We start from the raw sequence: 23,953 nt of genomic DNA, 5'->3' as shown, positions 1-23,953 counted from the left end.
CGCGCCGCGCGCGTGGCTCCCTTTGATGCCGCTGGAGTAGTTATGATGGTGATTGTGGCGGTGAGACAGAGAGAGAGAGAAAGAGAGAGAGAGAGCCCGCTCGTGGCCTTGAAAGCTCTGTCCATTATTTATTCATGTGTCTGCATGCAGATGTCAAGTCGAGATGAGAAATAGGGCTCCTGGGCCGAGATAGAGAGAAAGGGAGAGAGAGATAGAGAGAGAGAGGGGGAGAGCGAGAGAGAGTGAGAGAGGAAGAGGGGGGAGAGAGAGAGACAGAGAGAGACAGAGAGAGGCCCAGAGAGCTTCTAATGAGGAAACCCAAGCTGTTGTCTCTCCCTCTCTCTCTCTGGGATAGATTGACATCTAGATTTGCTTTCTCTCTTCTTTCGGCGGGCGGGAGTCATTTCGATTCTGTCATGAGTAGGCACCTCGGTTTATCTCCCTGGAGTGCGGCGCTTGCACCGGGGGTGACGCCTTCCCTCCAGTCACCGTCGCCACTGTGTGTGTGTGTGTGTGTGTGTGTGTGTGTGTGTGTGTGTGTGTGTGTGTGTGTGTGTGTGTGTGTGTGTGTGTGTGTGTGTGTGTGTGTGTGTTTGTGTGTGTGTGTGCGCGTCTGGCTTTCCAGAGGGAGGGAGAGAGAGAAAGAGAGAGAGAGAGAGAGGGAGGGAGAGGGAGGGGGAAGAGGACGGCGGCTCCGGTGTGCGATTGTCCTCTACTGCAGGTGTTTCTTTTTCTCTCTCTCATCAGCCCTACAGGCATTCAGAGGATGCTGGGAGTCTCCCCAGGGACCACCTGGCCCCTGCTTTAGTCAGCCAGGTACACTGGTACAAACCCCCCACCCACCCCCTCTTCCTCCTTCGTTTGACTTTGTTCTTCCCCGAGCTCCAGAGACGGAGGACGGAGGCAGCAGCAGCAGCCAAGGGGAAGGGAGAGAGAGAGAGAGAGAGAGAGAGAGAGAGAGAGAGAGAGAGAGAGAGAGAGAGAGAGAGAGACAGAGAGAGAGAGACCTGAGAGAGTAATTGTTCTTAAATGCTTAAATGTAAAAGGATATATCGTCGTTGTCGGGTGGAAAGCTTGTATGTCCAAAACAGTTTGTTTTGTATTTATCATTTTAAAAATGATTTAAACTAGTGAAAACAGCCGATCTACAAGCACACAACGCCTCGCACCGCGAGGCGTTGTGTGCTTGTAGATCTGCTGTTTTCACTACTTTTGTGCGACGGCCTTTAATGATGAAGCAGAGCTGTACTTTGTGAAAGAATGTACACATTTGAAACTTGGAGATACAAGGTTTCTGCCCAACAGTACATGACGATATGGTTCTTCATACGAAGGACCGTCACCTACTGAAGAACCTTTTCATTCAGTGAATGGTTCTTCATGTTCCTCATATGGTTCTGGAGAACCCTTTTTTCCATGGTTCGTTGAGCCACCTTTAACCACTTTCAAACTCTAGCGATCCCAATTTTGGCCATGCATGTACAGTAGTGGGCGGACATATACAAGCTCAGCACGTGCGTCGTGCCGTGATGCCACGCGTTGTGACTCGCGAGGTTGTTGGTCGGGCTATTTTATACAAAGACATTTGGTGTGTAGAGGGAGGAAAAGGAGCGGGCCAAGTGCAGACCCCTTGGGGGACACTGCTCGATGAGCAAATGCCTAAATTGTCATTTGAAGTACAGTATATCGTTTATATCAGGGGTCTTCAACAGGGGCTCTGAGTTTCTACAGGGGGTCCTCCAAATCTTCCAATCCTTTAACAACTTGAACTATAGTGTTCATATTCTGAGAACTGTAACCAAAAATAGCAGATCTCACAAAATAGCAGAGCTCACAACGCCTCGCACTGCGAGGCGTTGTGAGCTTGTAGATCGGCTATTTTCGGCAAAGAGGTTTGGTGTAGAGGGGAAAAAGAGCACACTATGGACAGAGTGAAAAGTCAAGTTTATTAAGTATTGACGGTTCAAGTGGTTAAATATCTGGAAACAAAAATGTACATGAACCGATGATTGTGCCGTCAAACAATGAAACTGTTATCTATTGTGGGGGGTCCATGCTTCATCTCTCTCTCTCTCTCTCGACTAAGGGGTCCTTGGCCTGAAAACGTTGAAGACCCCTGGTTTATATAGTTTAGGTCTCTCTCTCTCTCTCTCTCTCTCTCTCTCTCTCTCCCCTCTGACTCTTTGTTAAAGCCTCCGCTCGGTGCTACTATCCTGTTTCTCTCTCCACTCGCCCGCCTAAAGCGAGTCGACAGCTCCCTGGTGCACACAGATACTGCTATGGGTGGATCTGCCTGTGATGTGCTTATGAGAAGGGTTGCCATCACCTGAGGCACAGAAAAGAGACCATGCTATTGTTGCTCTCTGAAATGGGCTGTGGAAGAAAAGAAGGAAAAAAAAGAAACCCAGAATAAACAAACACTCTAGATGTTTTTTATATCTAGGGGAAATCACATCTCTTTTTTCTGTTTCTTCACATCTTTATGTCTTCCTTTTTTCCTGTATTCCCAGCGCTGAATTCATTGTTGCGTTGCATTTTTCCAGCCACAAGTCTTTTGTTCTCCATCCTCCCCCTAAAGCAGCACTGCTGGTACTGTAGTTGCCATTGGAGATAGTCATGCATTTAGAGATCACCTGACATGGGCTTGGATGAGGCTGAGAAGTCACCCGCCCCCCCTTCAAAAGAAATCTGTCATATTGGCCAGGGGTGTCGCACCAAATTTTGGGCCCAGGGTACAAGGATTCACTCAAATGTTTTGCTTTAACTATTGAAAAATAGCAGATATACAAGTTCACTGTGAGCTTTTAGATCTGCTATTTTTGATAAATCTATTTCAAATCCTTCTAAGGTTTTTTGAATGTTTCTATGTCAGTGGTGCTCAAACCTTTTCATGTGAAGGACCCCCAAAATGATATGTATTTGGCTACGGACCCCCATCTCAAAATATTTAGTTCCAGGGACCCCCACAGAAGCAAAATTTGAGTTACAAGTGTTCGCTTAAAAAGTACACATTCAATTGACGACATTTAAAAAATAGCAGATCTACAAGCTGTGCTTGTATATCTGCTATTTTTCAATAGCTAAAGTATAAAATAATTAAGGCCCCTCCACCTTGGGCCCTGGTAACACAGTCCCACTTTCCCCCCCTTGTGACACCCCTGCATATTGGCACCTCGCCAGACTGGAGGGGACAGATGGAGAAGGAGGAGGTCTCTTTTATCCGATCACCTCTTTCTACCCCCCACCCCCTCCTTGCTTGAGAACGGGCCAAATGTTAAATATGAGGTTGAGAGGAAAGCTGACAGCTCACCAGTTCTGCTGTGTGTGACTCACTCGAATTGAGAAGACAAGCGTGCCCTCTTTCTCTCTGGTGGTGTTTTCCTGCCATCTTGTGGTGAAATGTAGGAATTGTCTTGATTACAGTGATACAAGTCAATAGAGTTGTGTCAACAGACAATGTTATAGTATGAATAGGGCTGGGCAATATATTTATAATCAATATTGTCATATGAGACTAGGAACTAGATCAGTTGAGATTTGGATATAATAATATTGTGATATGGCATAAGTGTTCCTGGTTTTAAATCTGTAAACCCGTTTGTATATTTTAAAATATTACAAAATGTTCAAGAGAGATTTTTTTTATTGCGAAAATAGCTGATCTACAAGCTTGTAGATAGGCTATATATATTATTTTTTACATTTTTGAGGAAAAAAGTATTTTGTAAATAAAAACATTGTGATATATTTTGTCCATATCATCCAGCTCTGGTAATGAATAGAGTTGTGTTGATCAACGACCCTCAATGAAACACATTTTTAAAAGATTGTCTCCTCTTGTCCTCTGCCTTGCACCTGCCATTGACCTGCAATCTTTCTATCTCTCTCTCTCCCTTCTTTTTTTTTTAGGTGAAGCTCCCTTTCCCTGTAGATCAAATCACGAATCTTCCACGGAACGACTTCCAGATGATGGTAAAAATGCACAAACTGACCTCAGAGCAGCTGGAGTTCATCCACGACGTGAGGAGGCGGAGTAAGAACCGCATCGCGGCCCAGCGCTGCCGCAAGAGGAAGCTGGACTGCATCATGAACCTGGAGGTGGAGATACGGAAACTGGTGAGAGGCAACCATGATCTGGGAGAAAGCCTGCAAATGGCAGATTTCTCAAAACATCCGCTCCATTCCCATTGAAATGCACTGGCAGAATCTGCTTATCAACTGGCAACCATACTGGTCCGGTCCCACCCTAATTTACAGTACAGAATAAAGCCATAATAAGAAATAATGTGTTTGTGATTAGAAATAATATGTTTTCATTAGACAGAAACAAACACAGTTATACCTTAATTACCCCTACATTATGTTCTAATCATTTAACACGGATCTTCTCAGGGTGAGCAACCTCTTTCATACTGTATGTCCAGTTTGCAACAGAGCCAAATATCAAATGCTAGATATCTAGAAACGCTCGGGAAGAAATCGCCGAGCGCTATAATCGCAGCCAGATCTTCTCGCAGCGCTTTTCACACACAACGAGCAAAACCTTGGCGAGCATCCCGATCTTGCGGCAGATCGGCGTCTTTGTTGGCAAGCGCCAAAAATGGTCGGCGACAGCGCAATCGGCTCAAAAAGTCGGGCAGTGTGTTCAAGCCCTTATTCGAATTCTAATTAGAACATAATGTAGGGATAATTAAGGTATAACTGTGTTTGTTTCTGTCTAATGAAAACATATTATTTCTAATTACAAACACATTATTTCTTATTATGGCTTTATTCTGTCTTATTCTGTACTGTTGGTCTGACCGGTATGAGAGTGGATTTTTTCATGGTAGAATAAAAGTGCGGTGTGACCGTGCTCTATAAGTACAAAAGTACTGGTATCAAAATGTACTTAGTGGACTAAAAGTAGAAAGTATCTATTATGCAGAACGTCCCATTTCATACGTTTTCAAATGTATAAAATCTTTTGAAAATAGCAGATCAGCTTGTAGATTGGTTATTTTCAAATGGCCGAAATGTATATAGGGAAGTGGGTAATGTATTATCATAATAATCTAAGATTCTAAATCTACAAAATAACTAGTAACTAAAGTTTTCAAATAATTATAGTGGAGTATAAATCGGTATAATATTTGCCTCTGAGAAGTATTGGAGTAGAAGTACTGAAAATTGGAAGTATTCCAGTAAAGTAAGAAGACCTCAGAATTGAGTACAGTATTTGAGTAAATGTACTTATATTAGTTAGTTTACACCACTGGCCAATGGTTCTCAAATTGTTTCATGTCAAGGACCCCCAAATTGATGTATTTGGACCCCCATCTGAAAATATCTTTTGCCAGGGACCCCCCACAAAATAGGGCTATTTGTTTCAAAATGTTATAAAATCTCTCACATTTAATGTGTATAGGTTACTGATTTTGATGCTATATTACCATATTTTGCTGGGGAATGTTCCTTTCCTTGCACAAGTGAGTATTATTATCACACAGAAAATAACAACGTTTCCAGTCGCACTTGTGCTAAAAATGTATGACCTCACAATAGGTGGTCCGGATGAAAGTGACTACTCAATCTTACCTGATGCAATACAGCCCTGTAGGGGATGAAACCCTACCTAGCCGTCAGTTGACTATTCCAAATGACTGCCCCCTACCTGCCATGTTGGCAATGCACAGTGGCTATCAGTAGGAGCTGGGAGGAGCTGACAGCTGATGTGTTTTTTGTCACTGTCGGGTATCTCCAAGGTTTCAAATTTCTATGTTTTTTTTTGTAAAGCCCTGCTTCATCATACAAGACTGTCACACTAAATTAGTGAAAATAGCAGATCTACAAGCACACAACGCCTCGCACTGCGAGGCGTTGTGTGCTTGTAGATCGGCTATTTTCACTTGTTTAAATCGGCCACACAAGGTTTCCACCCGACAACGTGTTGTATTGGTGGAAGCTGCAATGAGCTGTTTACCAATACTATACATTGTATATTGTCACTGTCAGGTGGAAACCTTGTATGTTCAAAACCGTTGCTTTTCAGGAAATGGAAAAAAAAAAGAAGTGTGTTCCAGTGGATTTATATCCATTCATTTGGACCTTGTGATGGAGGCCCACAACCTGTCAGGCAAAACCATTTGAAAGTGGTGGGAGGCCGGGAGCCAACACATGTGTCTCCATAGACTGTCTAGTAGCCAACATTAGGTCATAACATCCTGTCGAGATTTACCTCATAAAACTGTTTGGCAAAAGTAGCAATGATATCCAGTTCTACATTTCCCTGTTTCCATTTACCTTTTATCTGTCTTAGGGGATCGTTTGAATAGATGATGAAAATGAATCTGTGAAATAATCATTTTGGGGGGAATGTGTCCCCCCCAAAATAAAAAATAAAAAATAAGTGTTTTTAATCAAATCAAATAAACTTAGCAGATATACAGGCTCACAAGGTGTGACATCGGGAAGTGTTGTGAGGTTGTAGGTCTGCTATATTCAGTATTTTTTGCCTCAAACCATTGTAGGACGAAGAATAAAATAGGGTTCAAATGTTTCATCAGACGAACTGATCTTCCCATCGATTCATTAGCGTGCAAAATAGAAATATAAAAAAACATACTTTATATTATCATTATTATTATTTGATTCGTCAAAAGAACAATCTCTAGACTAGAGCAGTGTTTCTCAAAGTGGATTCCAGTGACTTTGTGGGTTCCTTTATGGGGGTCTAAAAATTGACCCATGCAAGTTTGTAACTCTGACAGTATACGAATGGAACCAAACAGACAATTGTACAAGTCCCTCTGATCCGAGTCCAAGTCGAGTAGCAAGTCATTTGGTCCAAGTCTCAAGCAAGTCTCAAGTTTTTTCTGTTGTGGGCAAGTCAAGTCGAGTCGAGTCACAAGGTTATGTCAAGTCAAGTCGAGTCGAGTCACAAGGTTGTCATGTCAAGTCGCGTCGAGTCAAGTCGCGTCGAATCAAGTCACAAGCTTGTCAAGTCAAGTCACAAGGTTGTCAGTTGAGTAAGTCACACGCTTTTCAAGTCGAGTCACAGGTTATATCTCAGGTTTATATCTTGAAGAGAGAAACCTTTCTTCCTAAAGTAAATGTCAAAAAATAGCATGCAGATTAGTCTGCAACTCTGCATGAATTAAACCAGTATACAGCTTAAAAGCTATTCATTTATCCATTACATGTCTGATCATTTAGAACCTAGGTAGATGGCAAAGGATACACATTCCATTAAAGAAATGGCATGTTTGACAAATGTTTATTTTCAACATTTTGCAACATTTAATACTTCTACAGGCCTATTGCTTTAAAAACAAAAACAAACAAGACACAATAATCTTAACGTGCATGCTTTGTACTACTAGTACTGTATATTAATGTCATTTCTCATCAGGCACAAATTTAGCTGCCTATACTCCACTACACATGCATTTGTTTGGGGTCCCACCATGTTCCAAAAGGATACGGGGAAATCTCACTTTTCCGAACGGACATTATTTCGACCATAGAGTCGGGTGTCGAAAAGATGACATGTAGTAACAGCGACACGCTCCAGCGACAAACTGGAAAATAACAGAGAGTGGAGTGAACTAAATTCAACTCTAGCTAAGCAAAACTTGTCGGAGGCTAAATGAGAAGGAATAAAGCTTTTGCGTGGGAGTTATTTAGTGAAGTTCTTAACCCTGCTGACGACTGGATGTATGTTATGAAAAGTGATAAAGTGTTGGAAGACGGAGGCTTGCTACCATGATGGATAATTGGATATTATTATTTATGCAGTCACAGATCAACGTTCGTGACAGTGGTGAGTGACATTGTTGTCTTATTATTAATGTTCAAAATTTTTTCGACCGACAGTATATCACCAACACACACATGCACACGCGCACACACTTCTAATAATGTTATGTTCTTATGTTTGGTTTCACTTCTCTTCATGCGCCGTCTTCAAGTGGCGGACAAAGTTTGACGTCGTTCCCTCTTTGTCTTTGAGTTTAGCGTTGCATATCTTGCATTGAGTGTTCCTCTGTTTACCATCGGAGTGGAAGTTTTTATATGGAACTGCAGCAGCAGAACCGGTAGTAGCTGTATTAGGCTGGGGGGCAGCAGTATAGCCATTCGTGCTGTGTGTGTGTGTGTGTGTGTGTGTGTGGTGCCTCCGTGGCTGCAATCAATCAATGAATAAAAGTGTGAACCTATAGCGTGGCGTTCACGACTGCTTTGGTGGGTGGCGTAGCGGCAAGTCGTCCGAGTCAGCGTGTCTCAAGTCGAGTCGAGTCGGAAGTCATTGTCTTCCAAGTCAAGTCAAGTCTCAAGTTTTTGTCCAATATGTCCGAGTCAAGTCCAAGTCGTCAAAATATGACTCCCAAGTCAAGTCAAGTCGAGTCATCATGACTCGAGTCCAATTGTCTGGAACCAAATTCACCCTGACGGGTCCATTTGGTTCCATTTGTATACTGCCAGAGTTAAGAGGAGACCTTGAAATGTAAAAGTTTGAGAAACTGCTCTAGAATAATAATTGTAATAGGAAAAGAGTCAATAGTTGCTGACCGTCCGTGGGACCTCTGCTTGCGTGTGTGTGTGCTCCACACAGGTCAACGAGAAGGAGAAGCTGCTGACGGAGAGGAACCAGCTGAAGGCGTGCATGGGCGAGCTGTGGGAGAACTTCTCCTGCCTGTCGCAGGAGGTGTGCCGCGACGTGCAGCTCAGCCCCGAGCAGGTCCAGTCCCTGCACCACTACTGCCCCGTGCTGCGGCCCTCCTCCGCCAACAACTCCACCACTGCCAGCAACAACAACGTCCTCAGCGCCGACCCCGCGTCCGCCGCCAGCATCGACCTCACCGCCGCGCGCTCGGGCTCCGCCACGCCGGAGCCCGGATACCTCAGGTCGCCCGGCCCCTCGGAAGGCGAGCCCGAGCCCGCGGCGGTGAGGAACGGGGCGGTGGACGGCGCCGGCGGCGCCAGGGAAATGGACGGGCGTCGGGAGTCGTCGTCGTCGTCGTACATGGAGTCCGGCGGCTCGGAGAAGGTCAACAGCCCGACGGTGACGGTCGATTTTTGCCAGGAAATGACTGACAAGTGCACGACCGATGAACAGCCGAGGAAGGACTGCGTGAAGTAACGGTGTTTTTTCTCTGTGTTGGTGGTTGTTGTTGTTGTTCGTTGTTTGTTGGTTGTTGGTTGTCGTTGTCGTTGTTGTTGACATTTTTTTGTTTTGGTTTTTCGATGTCATTTTCATTTTTTTATTTTATTTTTAATTATTTAATTTGTGTTTTACTCTTCTGACAAAAGAGGGGGGGTCGTCGTCGAGACGGTCAGCCTCCGCCAGTGTTCATTGAGAAAAAGAAAAAGAAAACAAAAAAAAGCTTTGTTTTGTATTTATGTATTTTTGTGCTGTTTTTATTTTATTTTTTACTTTTTAATTTTTTTTAAAGGTCGACACTAAAGTTGTCTTAACAGCAGCAATACTGTTCTCCGGGTATATTCTCCTCAGTCTTCATTGACAGAGTGGGATCTTCTCTCCTCACCAAACCCTTACAATGGTGCTATGTATTCTTCTCCTCGCCCTCGGCAGCAAACCTCCGCGGTGGCCTCACCGCTCCTCATGTGTATAAAAGCCTAATTTATGCTCCGCGGCACGAAGGCGTCGCGAGTGGCGGGAATAGCCAAGCTAGTACAAGCTTGCGCCGCGTCGTGAGCTTAAAGCTCGGCTATTTCCGTTGCGCAACACCGTCGTGCCACGTGGTATGAATTGGAGTTAAAACAGTCGTCTCTCAGTGACACAGGGATGGAACACGGCTTGCATCTGCAAGTCGCACCTCAACGGACCTAACAGACAGCAGCTCACTTTGTCTCCTATCTCTCTCTCTCTCTCTCTCTCTCTCTCTCTCTCTCTCTCTCTCTCCATCTACCTGTGGTGTAAGATTCTGCCTTTTTCTCTTTTACCACCTCTTGTTTTCTCTCTGTCTCCCACTCTTTCTCAATCTTCTTTCTACCTCTATCGCTCTCTCTCTCTTTCTCTCTCTCTCTGGCTTTGTTCAGACTGCAGGCAAATCCGTTTTCTTTATCAAAATATGTTCTTTAGGACTGAACGTCCACACTGTAACTTATAAGTGATCTGATTGGATTAGTGGATTCAGACATGGTGGATCTGCCTGAACTGGTTGCTGTGGTGGGGACGTAACAGCATATCGACACTGTCTGGCCAAAAGCTCTTAACTCCATTTTTGAGGTTTTTGATTTTTTTGGCATAAATCAGGGCTATTGAACACCCTTTACATCTGAGTGTTGGTTAAAATAATATTGACTCCACACTTTCTGCCAAACCAGCTAACTCCACCCGATTGGCCCTCTCTTTTTTCATAAATATGTGCTATTGAACACCCTTTACGTCTGTGTGTTGGTTAAAATAATATTGAACCAACGAAAAGTAGTACAAATCCCTGCGGTCAAAACCTAACTCCACTTGAGCTAATTTTCCCGAAAATGAACATTTTGGAGTTAGGAGGTTTCGGCCCGACAGCAAAGATATGCACTTATACTCTGTCGTATGATGGCATCACTCGCCGAAAATATCCGATCTACAAGCTCTCTACTAGAGCTTGTGGATTACGACAAAGTATTAATCAGGCTTCAGTGTCCAAGCGTCCAGAATGAGACAACTCTTTAGACATCAGGTTTGAATCCCTCTTCACAGAGGAATAGATGATAAGCTAAAACCTCACTGTGGGGTTTTTGCTGTTTAGACTTGATAAAAAAACAAATTGATTCCAATCTGGATAGGCCAACATTGGGATTTGGACTGCCATTCTGAACACAGCCAGTTCTCTCAACTCTTTCCTCTCTCTGGTTATCTTATTATCTCTCAGTGGCCACTCGTCACCGCAATTCAAACTCAGGAATATAAAAATAAAAAAAACACACAAACAAACAAACAAACAAAAAAAATCTGAATGTTCAATTCATGGAAGTACCGTGAGAACACAGCTTCTTCTGTACATGAGAATTTTCTACGATGCAGTCAGACTGTAAAATGTTCATATGCAAAAAAACTACAAAAAGAAAACGAAAAACAAGAGAAGAAACTGTCTTTCTTTCAGCGTCTCACATTTGTATTTGTGTACGGCAGATGTTTTGTACAGGGCGGTTTCCCCAAACATTCCTCCTCTTGGCCTTGCTCTCAGCACTGAATCGAAAAGGGGAAAGAAAAAGAATGCATCTTTTTCCTCCCCTCCTTCTTCTTTTTAACCACTTGAACCCTACGTCGTCTATGTTGACCATCGGTGTTCCCCAGGGCACTATCGTAGGTCCGCTCCTTTTTTCTCTCTCGTCTAGACCAGTGGGACCCCTGGGGGGTCCCCAAATTATTTTTTTGGGGGGGGGGGGGGGCTCCCCAGATGATTAACTTAATGTGCAACACTGTTTTCTCACTCAAACGGCAAACAAACCAACAAAGTTTAAGTGTATAGAGGGTATCTGCACATTTCTAAAGTGACAATACCTCTAAAATGACAAATTAAACATTGGCCAAATTGTCAAATATTAGAGGCAGAAATTGTGAAAATAGCCGATCTACATGCTCACAACGCCTCGCAACGCGAGGCGTTGTGAGCATGTAGATCTGCTATTTTCACAATAGTACCATGTTATACAAAATGTAATGCTTCAACTCTTCTTAGTGCCCGTCAGGGTGGGGCAGGGTCCCAGTTAAAATATGATTATTTTGGGGGTCACTGCCTGAAAAGGTTGAGAACCACTACCCTAGAATATAGGGACGCTAGAGTTCAAGTGGTTAAAGATGTCAGTTGAACGTTCCCACGCATCATCAGCAATACCATTGTATTTTGGATGTTGTGAAGGTGACTTTGAAGTGCTCTACATGGCAGAACGTGTAATGTATATATAGTATGAAGCATGATGACTGTAAAAGTAATGTTGTACAGGTAGAGGCTTTAGACGTATTTTTCTTTTTTCACCCGGGGGTTCTTATCAAAGCACCTTTTTGCTAAGGGAAAGAAGAAAAAAGAAAAGAAAAGATTACATTATTTTACTTTGCTGTTTCCTGTCCTGCCTACGGAATATTTGCCATAATGGTGGGTGTTCTTCTACTCAGGAAATCAGCTCACACATACGTGCGCACACACTCACACACACACACGCACACACACACACGCACACACACACACGTACATACGGATAACACATAGCCTACTTCAGCGTAAAGATATATTGATTTCGGAGCCCCCACGTGCATGTATAAAAAGAAAGAAAAAGAAAGTTGACATTCATAGCGAGGAAGTGGGTGTTTCAAATCTGTTGAACTCCTCCTCGACTCCTCTTTAAAATGTGAAAAAGAGTTTCCCGCCTTGTGTTTTGTTAGAAGAAAATCTTTTTTTTCTTATCAGTATTTTAAAGATGCTATTATGTGTACACTCTCATGGAATTTCTCCAGTGTTACTGTTCAATGTCTTTAGATGTTTCATCAGGAAAGGCTGAGGGAAGAAAATATATATGATATATTATATCATTGAGCCCAAGAATAGAATTTGAGCCCAGTTCAGGCACTTTTGTCTACATGCCCCAGGCGCCCACAACCAGATAGCACTTCATGAGGGTCATTTGACGTTTCAGATCCCTTAAAAAGTCTGAGACCCGAGCACTTAAATTGGCACTCGAATAAAGGAAACATTGAAACATCAATATGATTATTATAAAGCTATAAAATGTAATATCTCTGTGAAGAAAGTTTCTTTAAGAAACAAGATTTCCAAAAGCATAAAACAGATCTTTTAACACCCCCCCCCCCCCCCCCAACCCCCCAAACGAAAAGAAGCTACTGTTTTTGTATGAGAGTGTTCACAACTTATAATCATATTTTTTAGGATTCAAATAAGCTAATTCAGAATTCAGTTGACGTGCAAGCAGTGTATGTGTTGTCAGATGATTGGGTAATTAATAATCATAAGATAGTAATGCGTTTTTTGCCCTAATTGTACATTTGTTGAGTCATCTTATTTTGTGATGTGCATGCATGCTGCCTAATAGCTATAAGCCTAGTTAGTTTATCTAGCTTATGTTTGCCTCGCAATTTCTTGCAAGTTCTCTCTGGAACTGTCTACCATTAAAAAATAAATAGTTTGCATTTTCTATGTGGAAAACAAATCAATCAAATTATCTTTATCTTGCCCTCAACAAAGATGTGCTTCAAAGTACAGCATATTTAAAAGAGAGCCATAATGATATATGATGAAAAAGCTTTATCTAATAGCTCTTTATATAACCCCAATCCTTGATGGGAGTATGGCGCCTCCTGCTGGAATACTGCCCTAATGCATTGGATATACAGTAATTAATGTGTTCCCCTTCACTTTAAAATGGTGTAACTAAGCTATCATAGAAGGTTGATACAGTATATGGCAATGTAATTATGTAACATCAGTTTTACATATATTTCATAGCTGTAAAAGGTTTGTTAATATTGGTTCATGTTTCCAAAAGCTATGGTATGGCAACCTGTGTTTTGAGTCACTTACTACTCAAATCTTGTGAATATGCATAAACTTGACCGACTAAACCTTTAGGTTTAGGTTTGGAACAAATTCTCTAGTTGTGAAATGACTAAACTATTTTCTCCTCCCCCTATTCCTATATTCCTATTCCTATAGTTGTACATTTCTATTCTATACCTAGCCCAAACGATGCTCTCACATAAGTACTTGATGACCCTGTTCTCAAGGTTTTCTATAGACTAGAATCTCAGCTGGTCTAAACCACACACGCACGCACACACACATACACACACACAAACACACAGTCACACACACACACACACACACACACACACACACACATATAAGACACTCGCACGCACAAATATTAGTAGGCCTATAAAACAAAAACATACAGATTGTATACCTTTTTTGGGGGGGGGGCATCTTTATCAAGACATGGTCTGAGTACAGAGCAGTTGTGATCCTTGTTTGACTGGTGTAATTTCTTGTGTAAAGGCTTATTTATGCTTCAATGACCGTTAGACACACTTTCAGACATACCTATTTTCAGCTGAAATTAAAAACAAATCATACAATGCTATAATAGGTTGTATTGTCGGTCAGCAAAGTATAAATTCTGCCTTAGTGAGGCCCTTTATCTACTTTTATGCTCTGTTCTTTCTTGTGTGCATTATTACTGAAACGGAACAGTATTCAACATTCTAAAATACTATCAGGTTCAAACCAGTAAGCTAAAGAGAAAATCGATCTATGTTACAGAGTTGCTTTCCTGCAAACAGTTAGCAATTCATAGTCTAGTGAAAAAAACGTTGTCTTTCTTGTTTATGACATTGGTTCTCAAACCTTTTTTTATTTTATTTTATTTCATTTTAATCAAGGACCCCGCAACTCTGAGAGCATACAAATGGAATGCTCTCAGAGTTACAGATCTTTAAGGGTCCATTTGGGACCCCCTCAAGGAACCCTGAGGTTTCCCTTTAGGGCCCCACTTTGAGAACCAATTATGGGGAACATAATTTGGAAAGCCTGATGTCCTATTGGAAAAGCACAGACCGAGGTTTAGCTTGCTGAATATATCTTTGTCTACATAGTCAGGGAAACGTAATATTCATAATGTCCTCCATTATAGATCATTTGTTTTAAATGCCATTACAATGCTTAGGTTTTCAACCTTTATCCCAGCTGACTGTACTAATGGGCGAAGGAGTGATAACTAAAGGACTCGATCTGGTGTGTTATTTGTTCGTATTGAAAACCTGTATCGTGAAAATCTGCACCACACATTTATACAATGTGTAGAGGGGGTCCCTGCTTTATCTCTCTCTCAGCTAAGGGGTCCTTGGCCTGAAAACATTGAAGACCCCTGCCCTAAAGTCACTGCTAATCACCCTCCACACCTTCCGTGACAGGCCACCAGTCCATGAGAGTGACAGTCATCAACATGAGCATGGGTGGACAGATGAGTTTGTTAGTTATCACCTCTATTGCGCCTCTGGTTTACACCATAATTATGACTATCACTTCTGCACTTGTATATCGTCTCAGGTTTGCCAAGTGTTTTGACAGACAGTCATTCTTTGCATCATCCACTCAAAGAAAGATGTTTCTGGTTCGTTACTAGTTAACTTGATCTACAGTATAGATAACATCTTTGTATGGACTTGCTTTGTTTGAGAGCCTGAAAAAAGGTCATGTTGATTTTGGTAGAATTATTAAGCTAATATAGCAGGAATGATACAATTCAAAACATGTATACCTAGAAAAGTCCTTTAAAAATGGATTATTATCATTGACAATAGTAGCCTATATGAAGAATCCCCAGGTTACATAATTTTGTTCAAGCCAAACGTGCACAGGACATGCATTGGATCTCTAGCTATGGCCCTCACAACAGAGTGGTTTGAGTGAATTACCTTTTCTGACCATGTGATATTGAATGCTCTTATCCTTTTTTTTTCTTTTTTTTCTTTTGCTGTGTTATTTGACCTGTTTAGTTTGACGGTTATCGTTTTGTTTTTGTTGCTGCTTCTCTGAAACAGACACTGGTTCTTCAACTCCCAAAGGTTGTTCAAAAACGAACATGAACATAACTTGCCTTTCTCACATATTGCTCTACTTTATAATGATACTGATACACAGGCTGAGATCATTGCATTTAAAAGAAAAAGAAAAAGAATGGGAAAAATATATGGAATGATATATGGAATATGTTTACAAAAAAGGTGTCATGTTTGATCAGTTTTGCCATGTAAAATTGCTTAGGTTCAATTGGATTGAATATTGCTGTTTGGGTTTTGTTTAGTTTTTTTTATGTAAGGAGACAAACAGAGTTTCCTCAACTTTGTCTTTTCATCCTAACGTTTGGGATGTCTCAGCATTAAGCTTAAGATTCATACTTCGTCGCACGGTGGCAGTTGCACGTCGAAAACAGCCGACCCACAAGCCCACAACGCCTCGCAGCCGCAACGCGTCGTGGACTTGTAGGTCTGCTATTTTTGACACACGACACAGGTCGTGCGTCAGAGCATAAATCAGGCTTTTCATGGATACAAGTGCACCTCCGATATTTGCCTTAGAACTTTCAGAGGCCATAGATCACATACAAGTGAAGTGAGTGTATGCAGGGTCCCGGACCCCCCATCCCTGAGTCACCAGTGCAGGACTGTCTCACACTTATCTATCTGTGAATTCCTTCATACCTCTCATAACTGGTCAATGACTGTATCAGCAAACTGCATCAGGTGTTTTTTCTACATGCTTTTTACACAGATTCTATGGATTATTGTATTAGTACATTTTTGGTGCATCATTTTTAATGTAATAGCTCTTAAGCTTGTAGTCAAAAGTTGTTTTTTTTCCTCTCATTTTTCTAGATGACTGTTATGTGTTAATATTGTCAATTTTTGAAATAGCTGTTATTTGCTTATTCTCTACTAAGAGTTCTTACCTTTATAATTTTTAAAATGCTACATGACCCTAATGGATTAAAAATGACTTAATAACCATTGTAAATATGGTATTGTGCAAACCCCATTTTCATTCATTTCAATTGCTAGTGTTATATAAATGACATTTTTGTCTAGACACCATTTCTGTTTATGAAATAAAGAAACATATCATGCATATCATGTTGTCATTCTGTGAGTTTTAAGTAACAAATGTCCATTCATTAAAACAAGCAAGGAAGTGGAACACATATCTCGGCCAGGAGGCATCACACGGGTGAGAAAGGTGGGACTGAGTTACTAGGGCCCAAGGCGTAACTCCGACCTTAATTATTTTATACTTTAGCTATTGAAAAATAACAGATATACAAGCTCACAATAATAATTAATCAAAATGGGTTCAAGTTCCACTTTTTGCTGCATAAAGTTTGATAGACATCATGCTAAAACATCCAAGAGAACCATGTTATTAAAGAATAGAAATCAAAGACCATGACAAACCGGTACTGTAAGTGCGATTGCAGTCAAACCTCATGAAGTATCAACCTTAATGTTAAAAATACAGTTAGGATGCCAGTGGCAAAGGTTGTTCCATACCAGATCCAATTAAAACAAATTAATTATATTAATAATATACACACACATACTGTATATATTTTAATTGAGAAAAATCGATACAAATAAAACAAGAAAACACCAAACATTCACAACATAATTCAAAATAAACTTTTAAAGATAGGCAAAGAAAACAATTTTAAGAGCCCTTCTGCTCATTCTGTGCAACACATCCTCAATGTTGTTCTAAAGAAATCTTTTTTTGTGGTTCCTCTGCCCACATTTTGAATCACTGGAATGATCTTTTGCAAAACTGCTCATTTTATGAGCACTGCTATGGGCTTTAAGTCAAATGTAATGTCTGATTTGTAATGTTAATATAATTATTGTTTTAAGAGGGTACCCCAATGAGAGCAGTGCTTCTCTCCTGGGTGATGCCAGCTGGTGTAGGGTAAACCACAGTAAACAAATCGATATTCCAGCTTGGGTTCATTTTGTAAAGAAACATATTTTAAAAAGATTTAGGCCTCAATTATCACGCAGGACTATATACACCACACATAGTGAAAATAGCTGTGTTAGAAAAATATAGAAAAAAAAAAGATTTTTTTTAAATATTTAGAAAACTTTACCCAAAATAGACAAGTCATGGGTGATGTAGTTAACATAGCGTTTTAGTAAAAAAGAAAAAGAAAAAAGTGATATTATCAAACATGTCAGTCTACATTTCCCAAAAGGAAATGCATGTATTTAATTGAGTCGGACCAGGGGTGTCACAAGGGGGGGGGGGGGGGGGGGGGGGAAGTGGGACTGACTTACTAGGGCCCAAGGTGGAGGAGCCTTAATTATTTTTGAAAAGTTGTGAAAATGTGTGCAAATTATAAATATATGTATTTTTTAAGCGAACATTTGTAACTCAAATTTTGCTTCTGGGGGGTCTCTGGCAAATAAATATTTTGAGATGGGGGTCCGTGGGCGAAATACATATAATTTTGGGGGTCCTTCACATGAAACAGTTTGAGCACCACTGACATAGAAACATATATATTTTTTTTTTTAAACGTTAGAAGGATTTGAAATATTCAAAGATTTAAAAACAAGAAATAGCAGATCTACAAGCTTGCAGCACGGCACTCGGTGCCGCGCTGTGAGCTTGTATATCTGCTATTTTTCAATAGTTAAAGCACAGGGGCCCCACAGTGAATCCTTGTACCCAGGGCCCAGAATTTGGTGTGACACCCCTGAGTCTAACCAGAAACGGGAATAAAACAAATCCCCACTGTCCAAAGGGGGAAATCAAAAGCAGAGGTATGCCCCTCCCCCACCAGCAAATCCAACTCTGATTCTAACACACAACAGGACACACAGATTGACATTATTTTACATTATTAACAGATTAAATTCAAATCAAGAAAGCAAACTATGTGATTAATTCACACATTTGTTCTAAGAAAACCACACGTTTGATTTGTGTCTACCCCCACAGCAACCTCCAGTACAGTGCATTAATATAAACATAAACACATTAATAGAAAATGTATCAAATCCAAGACATTCAGGTGGGTTATAGGCTGTAACAGCATTGGATAAATTAGGCCTAATTCGTTAAAAAGTCTCCTACAGTAAATTTTTTACGACGTTTCTTTGTTGTTAAAAACAATACTTCTTAGTGCCTAATAGCACATTTTTATTTGGAACCCTCTGATCCCTTCCCAAAGAGCACCAGTAAAGGTAATAAATAACTTGCACTTCTTTGTTTGGACCTATAATAATATACCAGTAATGTAAAACATACTTGATACTTCATACTGCAGATATTTCTTTTACGTTTTGTGTTACATAAACATTGAGTGTTGTATAGTAGCCCTGCCTGAGGACTAGAAGCTGAATGTTTCCTTGGTCATGGGGATTCCCCTTTGGATGAATGATGTTTGGTATCACAGGCTTGAATCCAGGTTACATCCGTTAAATATAACATAATTGAAGTGAAGCTTTCCACACCAATGCACAGTACATACTGTAATATGTCATCATCAAACAACCAATAAACATGATGGTTCAGACTCCAGGGTCCCTTGTCCCATAGTCTTCTAGCTGGGTTCTGACATATTTCTGTTTACCTTTTCATGATGGATGACAGCTCCAGAATCATGCTCTGAAAGAGACAAGCATACCCAGCATACAAGTTATTGACCACACTCAAAAATATTTTGTCTCATTTCGTATCGATCTGCACCAGACAGACAGATTTTGCAACATTCAAATCAACTCTGGACAAAATGGGTCAAATCAGATTATACTAAATATACCCAGACCAAAATGTATTTGGTTCCCTGGTCTTCCTGAAATGATGGAGGATTGCTTTTGTACAACCTTCAAATATATTTGTGTTTAGCTCTGCTAGTGCCAGGGATGGCTGCTGGTTTACTGGTCGGCCATCCAGGGTTCCTTTACATTCCTGTAATTTGGTCCCAAACAAGATATCGTAACTGTGCACCTTCATTTGAAGGATGAACCCTACTGATTTTGGTGACCACGTGGCCTTTCTTCTTGTTATTTGCACACAAGATACTGTATATCTAATCTAATACTATATTAATGTCATTAAAATTGCATTCATGCACCCCAGAGGATGTACCCAGCTTTTAATGACCCTGTGACCACCTTATACACAATTTTTTAGTTTTTAAATTATGGTACTTATTTTAACTTAATTGCTTTTGCTATTATTTACAATATGTGAACATACAATAGTCATGGCGACCGTGGGTCGCAGTTTAGTATGTGAACGGTCACAGCTTGACTGTATCTCTGTCTGTCTATAACGCCTGACACTGTGGTTCCCCTGACACATCACTGTGACATCACTGAGTGTCAGGTGAACCACTCTAACAGAATGGGTTTGCCGCTCTGACATCACACTCTGACTTCACTGTGATGTCAGGGGAACCACACTGACAGAATCCCTTTTATGCCCATACATGGAGATCCCTAATGATGTCATCAATATTGAGCCCATATCTAACAGGACTTCATATGGGAATGCCCATATATGGAGGCCACATCGGCCACATACAACACTAACAGAATCCATATATGGCCAAGGCAGCCCATATCTGTGTGGCTGGTTCTACAGACAGGGTTCTCCATGTATGGGCATAAAATGAATTGTATGTATGATGTCAGATGTCATAGACGTCATAGGAATTTCACATAACGAATAACTGAGTAAGCATGTTTGGGTTCTCACAGCATTTCTCCACATACAGTACATGGATCTCCATATATGGGTACCAGGGGTCTCCATATATGGGTAAGTTGTCCGATATACATCACTGGCCAGATGGCCAAGACATGGCGCAACCTTGCCCTGAGGCGTCTTACTAGTAAAGTCAATATTCTATATTCACTATGAAAGCTTTTAGATCCAGAATTGGCACGAATAACTGTCCTAGGCGCAAGCTGGGCTTTTGCACTCATTCTTGTTTATTTATACTTTATTGATCTCCATGGCTGTTGACCCATCTAACTAGTGAGGAGCAGAGGGCTCTAGGGTCAGCGCGCTGGCAGGAGCATGTCCCTATATTCACCTCTTTTGTTGTGGGTGAAATGTCTCCGAGGTTAGCAATGAAGCCCGAGTTCAAGGTCCCGAGTTCAAATCCAGTTTAAATGGGTCTCCACTGGAATCCCATTTCTGAACTGTATTTGAACTCGGGACCTTCTCACGCTATCGTGAGTCACACGTGAGTCACGCTACCGTTTGCAAAACCCCATATTTAGCAAAACTCTTTGTTTCTAACATTGCAAAATATCCTTGTTGTTGAATGATGCACCTGCTATAGTCTGTGAACAGTGGCCTATCTACAAGGTGCTATAAGTGCTTACCATCCTTCTGGTAGAAGGTGGAGGGGGGGTCATGGGCGGGCTCTCCCCTTGCGACAGGTGTTGGGCCTCAATGTCTTTCCCACTCTGGGTCTCACCACTATTAGATGAACTTGTGACATTGTGCTCAGACATTCCCCGTGACATGAAACTAGCTTTCCTGGCAGTGGGGAAGGGAACACTGTCCCCAGAGTCACTCAAGTCACTTAAGTCCTTGCAGGCCTTGACCCTGCTATATTTGCGCTGTAGGTTCCGTAGGACATCTCCATGTGGTATCTCCATGTGGCCGGCCGGCAGGGATGGACGCGGCTGTGCCACACCGCAACTCGGCTGAACATTGCTGTGAGGCACATTGGACTCATCGCTGCTGCACGAGTTGTTCCTGTTCTTCTCCAATGTGAATCGGCGCCCCGCGGGTCCCAGGTGCAGACCCTGAATGTCAGCATGGCTTTGCAGCCGTGATGGTCTGGACGGTTGCTCGGCCTTGGAGGACGCGTTATTGTTGATGCTTGGCCTCCCCTGATGTTGGGGCAAGGACAGGGGGTTGGGGAGGGCCGAGCAGGAAGAGTGCGAGACCTGCGTCGCCCCCGGAGGCGAGGATTTTCCGAGCATGCAGACCTGCTGCACCAACGAGGTTGACTCGTCGTCTCTGTATTTGTATCCGTACAGATTCCGCTTGATTTTCTTCACCCCGAGGTGGAATATCTCCAGGAGATTCAGGAACAAAGACACCCCTGCAATGACGAGCATGAAGATCATAAAAATGTTCTTCTCCGTTGGCCTCGACACAAAACAGTCTACGGCATTGGGACAAGGGAGCCTCTCGCATTTGTACAGAGGGCATAGTCCGATGCCATACATTGCACACTGGCCAATAATGAAGCCCACTTCCACCACAGACCGGGTCAAGATATGGAATACATAAGTGCGCAGCAGGGAGCCCCTGAGTGGCGCTTTCTTCAGTTTCTTCTGCTCATCCAGCCTCTTGAGCTCCATCCTCTTGTTCGCATCCTGGACGGGGTCTGCCCCCTCCGGCTGGGCCTTTAAAACGACTTTCTTCCTGTGTCTCTCCTTGTCCAGGGCCCGCAGATTGTACAGCGCATGGCCCATGTACACCAGCGATGGTGAGGACACGAATATGATCTGTAACACCCAGTAGCGGATGAGGGATATGGGGAAAGCCTGGTCGTAGCAGACATTCTTGCACCCGGGCTGCTCCGTGTTGCAGACAAACTCGCTCTGTTCGTCGTCCCACACGTGCTCGGCAGCCACGCCGAGGACGAGCATCCGGAAGATGAAGAGGATGGTGAGCCAGATCTTCCCCACGATGGTGGAATGTATGTGGACCTCCTCTAAGATGCCGCCCAGAAGGTTCCAGTCTCCCATCTTGTTGTCACATAACTATTTCGCTGTAAAGTGCCCGAGGAGAAAGCGTAGTAGTCATTTTAAAGGGGTTTCCCTGGGATCATGTTTTGCTCAGTTAATCAGTAATAGATAGATAGATAATTAAATTATATCAAATACTTACAGTGTTTCGATGACCTTTGCTCCACTTCACTCAACCTTGTTCACCTTTGGTAAGCCTACATTAGGGTTTCTTTTTGGTCCATGGAAGCCAGCTGACACCCCGCTTCACTCTGTGCATGACAGCAGAATATTCAGTACTGTCCTCAATGCAAACTAGGGCTATGGAATGAAGTAATTGATTGACCACGTGATAATGCCCCAAGGTTAACTGCCCCCCCGACACTGTTAACAGCAGGATATCAAATCAATACACAGTCATGTACAATATTTTTAGCCTTAAAACTATATTATTATTATTATTATCTAGTTATTACTATTTCTCAGCAAATACCTATAGTGACCTTACAAACTTGAGTCTTTAACCCCCTTAACCATGTCATTATAGGCAAAACTCTTAAAATATTTTAAAAACGAAAGATTTAAATTGCAACAATAGCTGATCTACGGCTATTCCTGAACATTTATAGGTATGAAATTGTGCTTGAGTGGTTAAAGTGCTATGACTATTTTAATGCAATGTCAGTGGCTGACACTTTTGTCAATTATCAACAGTGGCCTAGCCTATATTTCATTGATGTTGTCTAATGGCCTATATTTTATGTTTTTTGTAGTTTATTTCATTTATTTTCTTTTTTAATACCTGGTATCGAAGCCAAATCAGGTACACTGACTGAACCCAAGTTTGGTTGTTTTGACAGTAGTAGCGGTTGAATCCAGCAGGTCTACTGACTTTAGTGAGTTTCATGGCACCCGCAGGCGGTGGCCTCAATTTCCATGCTTGGTGGCCCACTTTGGGAATATTTATGTCATGACAATACTGTACCCATTGCACTGCCTACCAGTGGCACGTCAGAATGCTGTGTTGTAGATATTTATTATGCTGTTTTGACCCACAACTTATCAGTTTTTTTCTTAAATTAAATTAAATTCAGTTTATGGCTGCAGCGAACAGTCGTTTCCATTATTAATCTCTGATTGTATTTGCCTTTATTCAGTTAACCTCTTGAATCCCTCTTTGACCGGTAGTCCCCCAGAGGTCTATAGTTGGTCCCGTCCTTTTTTCCTGCTACGTCAAATCTACAAGCTCATAATACCTCACTTCATGACCTGTTATGAGCTAGATAAGCTATATTCAGTGAATGTTCAGGCAATTATGACGTGCACAGAATAGGAACGGTAGGGTTTATATGGAATCTGTGCCATTCATCTTACCTTGAAATTATGGTAATTGGTACATAGTAATAAAGTCCAAAAGATGGTCATGTTATCTGAACCCAGATTTTAGATTGCTTAACATTTACACAGCAGTCAAAATATAGCTCATTTTTTATATCAAAATCCCTCATATTTTGGTTAAGTTGTGGGCTAAATGGCACACATAGGAAATGGGACATTCTGCATCACTAGACCCCTGATTCAATTACTGAAGTATAATTGCATTTATTTTATTTTATTAAACCTAGTTAAATGAATGAACTATAATGAGCACTCTCAAGGATAAATAAATAAATGTTTATTTTCAGTGAAGAAATATGT

General features: G+C 41.7%; 2 protein-coding genes across 2 annotated transcripts in view; one reads left to right on the top strand and one right to left on the bottom strand.

Annotated features, from left to right (window-relative positions):
• The window catches only part of bach2b (BTB and CNC homology 1, basic leucine zipper transcription factor 2b), a gene marked incomplete at its 3' end in the record, with an annotated part of 53,697 nt that extends 44,579 nt beyond the window's left edge, over window positions 1-9,118 (top strand). Inside the window, exons 4-5 of the mRNA XM_080744183.1 lie at window positions 3,910-4,116; window positions 8,591-9,118. Of these exons, the coding sequence (XP_080600309.1) occupies window positions 3,910-4,116; window positions 8,591-9,118 (735 nt within the window). The remainder of the gene's footprint in view (window positions 1-3,909; window positions 4,117-8,590) is intronic.
• A 10,006-nt stretch (window positions 9,119-19,124) lies between these two features.
• Window positions 19,125-22,276, bottom strand: gja10b (gap junction protein alpha 10 b; the record flags this gene model as incomplete). The annotated part of the gene is made up of 2 exons (XM_080744947.1): window positions 19,125-19,163; window positions 20,894-22,276. 2 exons carry the CDS (start codon window positions 22,274-22,276, stop codon window positions 19,125-19,127), a joined length of 1,422 nt encoding a protein of 473 aa, XP_080601073.1.
• Between the last annotated feature and the right edge of the window lie 1,677 nt (window positions 22,277-23,953).

This window comes from Nannobrachium achirus (genome assembly GCF_963921795.1).
Source record: "Nannobrachium achirus genome assembly, chromosome: 16".
Lineage (NCBI taxonomy): Eukaryota > Metazoa > Chordata > Actinopteri > Myctophiformes > Myctophidae > Nannobrachium > Nannobrachium achirus.
This window is presented reverse-complemented; position numbering and strand designations above follow the sequence as displayed.